General features: G+C 40.2%; 1 protein-coding gene across 2 annotated transcripts; it reads left to right on the forward strand.

The window, feature by feature from the left end:
• Positions 1-1,610: 1,610 nt before the first annotated feature.
• Positions 1,611-3,610, forward strand: LOC311267852 (uncharacterized protein). 2 transcript variants are annotated; one of them, XM_084371097.1, is made up of 5 exons: positions 1,611-2,372; positions 2,469-2,522; positions 3,003-3,083; positions 3,300-3,375; positions 3,458-3,610. In XM_084371097.1, exons 1-4 carry the CDS (start codon positions 1,617-1,619, stop codon positions 3,366-3,368), a joined length of 960 nt encoding a protein of 319 aa, XP_084227223.1. In that variant the 5' UTR covers positions 1,611-1,616; the 3' UTR covers positions 3,369-3,375; positions 3,458-3,610. The 2 variants fall into 2 exon arrangements, with proteins under 2 accessions (XP_084227223.1, XP_084227222.1); XM_084371096.1 differs by having other exon boundaries at positions 1,611-2,522.
• The last annotated feature ends 230 nt before the right edge of the window (positions 3,611-3,840 follow it).

The raw sequence follows: 3,840 nt of genomic DNA on the forward strand, positions 1-3,840 counted from the left end.
TCACACAGGAGGACATGGGTCTGCTCTGATTGGCTAAAAAGTTAATGACTGCTCTGACTGGCTGAAAAGTTAATGACTGCACTGATTGTCTGCTCCAGTGTGTTGGTGATGTTGTGGATTTTCTTCACTTTTCTGAACTGGCCTCGAGGTTTCTGCATCATCCTACATTGTGTTCTGCTAAATCTGCACAGATTTTGAAAGATTTCAACTCTTCTGCAGGTAAGAGTCAATTTCTGGTTTGTAGCCCACTTTCTGTTTCCTCTTTCTGTTACATTGCTGTAATGCTGCACAATTACACCACACTTTTAGTCTTTTTCTAGCTAAAATGTTGTTCAAATGTGGATTTGTGGCCCACTTTGGTCTCTTTTGTAGATAAAGTTTTATTTTAGTTTGAAATCTCAGAGCGACAATTGGCGGAGGGGGAGGTAAAACTTCTGCGAGTGAATCTGTCCATTTTCTCTGTATAGTAATAACTAAGGACCCACTTTTGCAGTAAAAGATTAAAACTTTTAAAACTAAAAATTCTGATACAATGTATCCTGCTATTAAGTAGCACACTACTGTAATATGATAGAGCTGAGGCAATTATGAACCCAATTTACTGTAAAGCTGTCTCTCCATATTTAACATGGGTCAAATAAATTAATTTGACATAATCAATAAAAAATTTATTGCATCATTTATAGAATATGCTTTGAAATATTTTAGATACTTGGTGTATTTATTACTACTCCCCCTGGGACATTGTACGATTTTTTAGATTGTTGTCGCTTAAAATGCCTGATTTGCCTGATGTGGAATTGGAGCTTTTCAAAAACGTGTTGAAAGTTGTGATATTTGTAGGCTTTATTTTCTTTACATCACAGGAGAAAGGGCATTTTAAACAATCTCACATTCTTGTAATCAACACCATATGACATGAAAATAATATTGTGTATGTATGGGGTCTGGGGGCTAAGAGGATACCTTTCACTCTCTCACTCTCTCTCTCTCTCAGCCAAACTGGTGTGCCAAGGTCTAATATGTATGTTCCCATATACAGTCCTGCCCTAACTGTAACACTTATGTTTTACAGTGAAACCCAGGCAGTGCAAACTGAATCTGCAGCCCACCAATCCAAGTACGTCATTATGCTTGTGCATCAACATTGCTGCCTCCCAGGATATTTCACAGAGCTATGGATTTTTGCCATGATGATAATATGCGCTCTTACCCCAGAACAAGCTTATTCTCTAAAAATAACATCTGACAATAATCACTATTTGGGAACTAGAGATCGAAGTGTGTCTCTCAACTGTGAGTTCACCCTTGATTCTAAGGATTTGGAAAATTTGGACATGGAGTGGAACATTGTGCCACCAAACAGGAGGGAAGATGACAAACTGATACTCTTGTATACTCAAAGTATCATTCATAATAATTTATATGCCCCTTTAAAGAACAGGATCTACTTTACATCTCCTGAGCCCCAAGACGGTGATGCTTCTCTAAGCATCACTGACCTTAAGCTCACAGATTCTGGAACATACCAATGTAAGGTGAGATACCTAGGAAGAGAACAGATTAAAGACATTCTTCTGACTGTAATGGAGAGGCCAGACAAACCGGTATGTTACATGGATGGTGAAGCTGTGTTAGGTACAAATATAAGGCTCAGATGCAAATCCTCACAAGGCACTCCACCGCTTAAATACAGATGGGCAAAGCTCAGCGTAAACCGGATGCTGGATCCAGATGCCTTTGTTGATGCTCAAAGAGGGGACTTATACTTGGATAAGATCACAGAGAGGGACTCTGGAGCCTACCGCTGTACCGTCCAGAACCTTGTGGGTATGGAAGACTGTGAGTTTATACTCAAAATCACATCTCCATCAACAGTGATTGACGGACATGGACCTATAGCAGGAACTACAGCTGGAATTACAGCAGAAGTGGGTTTGGAAGACTGTGAGCCGGTACTCAATATCACATCTCCATCAACAGTGATTGATGGACCTATAGCAGGAACTACAGCTGAAATTACAGCAGAAGTGGGTATGGAAGACTGTGAGCCTGTACTCAATATTACATCTCCATCAACAGTGATTGACGGACTTGGACCTAACACAGGAACTACAGCTGAAATTACAGCAGGAGTGGGTATTGAAGACTGTGAGCCTGTACTCAATATCACATCTCCATCAACAGTGATTGACGGACATGGACCTACAGCAGGAACTGCAGCAGGAGCTATTGTTGCTGTGATTGTGCTCATCACTGTAACGCTCACCTCAGTCATTTACTACCGCCGCAGAAAAAGGCATGGAACGTTAAGGAGGAATCCATGGGCTCAGAGAAACTCATGCATCTATTGGCCCATAATAATAGAACAGGTAAGGAAGGTTCAGCTAAAGAAATCTGCATATGTAAGAGTGTTTTGGTCTTTTGTGCCAACAGAATATTCTTTCATACTGCGCTCATCATTGCAGCTCAGGTGTGAGGAAGAAGACAACCCATATGAGGCAACGGAGGCTACCGACCCTGTGAGTAGCTGACATATTCATGTCTCTGTTTTATGATTAACTGCATGCTGTTTAGGATGCTGTATATCACTGTAACCTCTGGAGTCATCTAGTCACTAAGGAGCAAAACCAGTAGTTAGTATACATTTCATAGTGTGGCAGCTGGAAACCTTTGAATGTAATTCTATTGAATAACAGGGCCATCTCAGCATTTAAAGTATGAGTAAAACCCCAACATCTATCTATCTATCTATCTATCTATCTATCTATCTATCTATCTATCTATCCCTTGAATACAAAAATCTCATGATTTGTCTCCAGGTGCTGTCCTCCTCTGCAGAGGACAATGAGAAGAATGCATCTATTGAGGAGGGTCTGACAGCCTGTATTGAAGCCAAGGCAAAGAGTATTAAGCTTGGTTTAGCGATGTGTGCAGACAGTATAGTTATTTTTTAGAGGATTTCTGTCCATGACCTCTAAATCACAAAATCTCCTCTGTAGGATTTGTGCTCCTCACAGATAGAAAAATCAGAGGACAATGGATCCATGGGAAACAGAGATCAGGCTGAGACTGAAGGACCGGTGAGTGGAAGTAAACTGGTTTAATTTTGTGTGCATGAAATCAAGTCATACATGAAGCAATATCTGTCTGTTCTCCATCTTAAGGAGCCATGTTCCTTGCACACAGAAGATGAGATTGATGTTGAAGGACAGGTGAGTGGAAGTAAACTGGTTTAATTTTGTGTGCATGAAATCAAGTCATACATGAACCAATATCTGCTTGTCCCCCATCTTAAGGAGCCATGTTCCTTGCACACAGAAAATGAGAAAAATGCATCCCACGAGGAGGTCACGACAGCATTGTAAAGCAAAGGTGAGCAGTATGAAGACGGTTTTAGTGCTGTTTACTACATTACAGATATGTTGGAAAACCACATCTTTTTGCATCCTTTCAGGAGCCATGTTCTTCAGAGGAAGAAACGTCCAAGGATGAAGAATCCCTTAAAGTTCTGTTAACATAAATATTAGACTGGTTTATATGTGAACATTTCCCTCAAAACAGTTCAGATTAGGTCACAAAGGAGAACATGATGTCCAGGAGCCACATCCATTAGGGCACATTGAAGTTCCTAAATGTTGTTTTTGATAATTTCATGTATGCTCAGTGTTTATCTCAACATATTTACTCAAAGTTATGTGAAATGTGTGGACCTGGCCCTAACTGATTAAAGAGGAGGAAGGGACATCCAAGTGCCACGTTGTTGAGAACAGAATAAACGTTCTTGAATATGTAAAGGTTTTTTAGGAAGAATTCATGTTTGTTGTCTTTGAAAAGGTT

The sequence above is a fragment of the Pagrus pagrus genome (assembly GCF_965226575.1).
Source record: "Pagrus pagrus genome assembly, chromosome: 13".
Lineage (NCBI taxonomy): Eukaryota > Metazoa > Chordata > Actinopteri > Spariformes > Sparidae > Pagrus > Pagrus pagrus.

Bases quoted from the DNA above. Each gene is read 5' to 3' on its own strand.
- LOC311267852 (XM_084371096.1), top strand. From the start codon at position 1,617: ATGGATGGTGAAGCTGTGTTAGGTACAAATATAAGGCTCAGATGCAAA. The intron at 2,523-3,002 runs GTGAGTAGCTGA...TCTCCTCTGTAG, and splicing joins CAACGGAGGCTACCGACCCT to GATTTGTGCTCCTCACAGAT. The intron at 3,084-3,299 runs GTGAGTGGAAGT...CCCCATCTTAAG, and splicing joins AGGCTGAGACTGAAGGACCG to GAGCCATGTTCCTTGCACAC.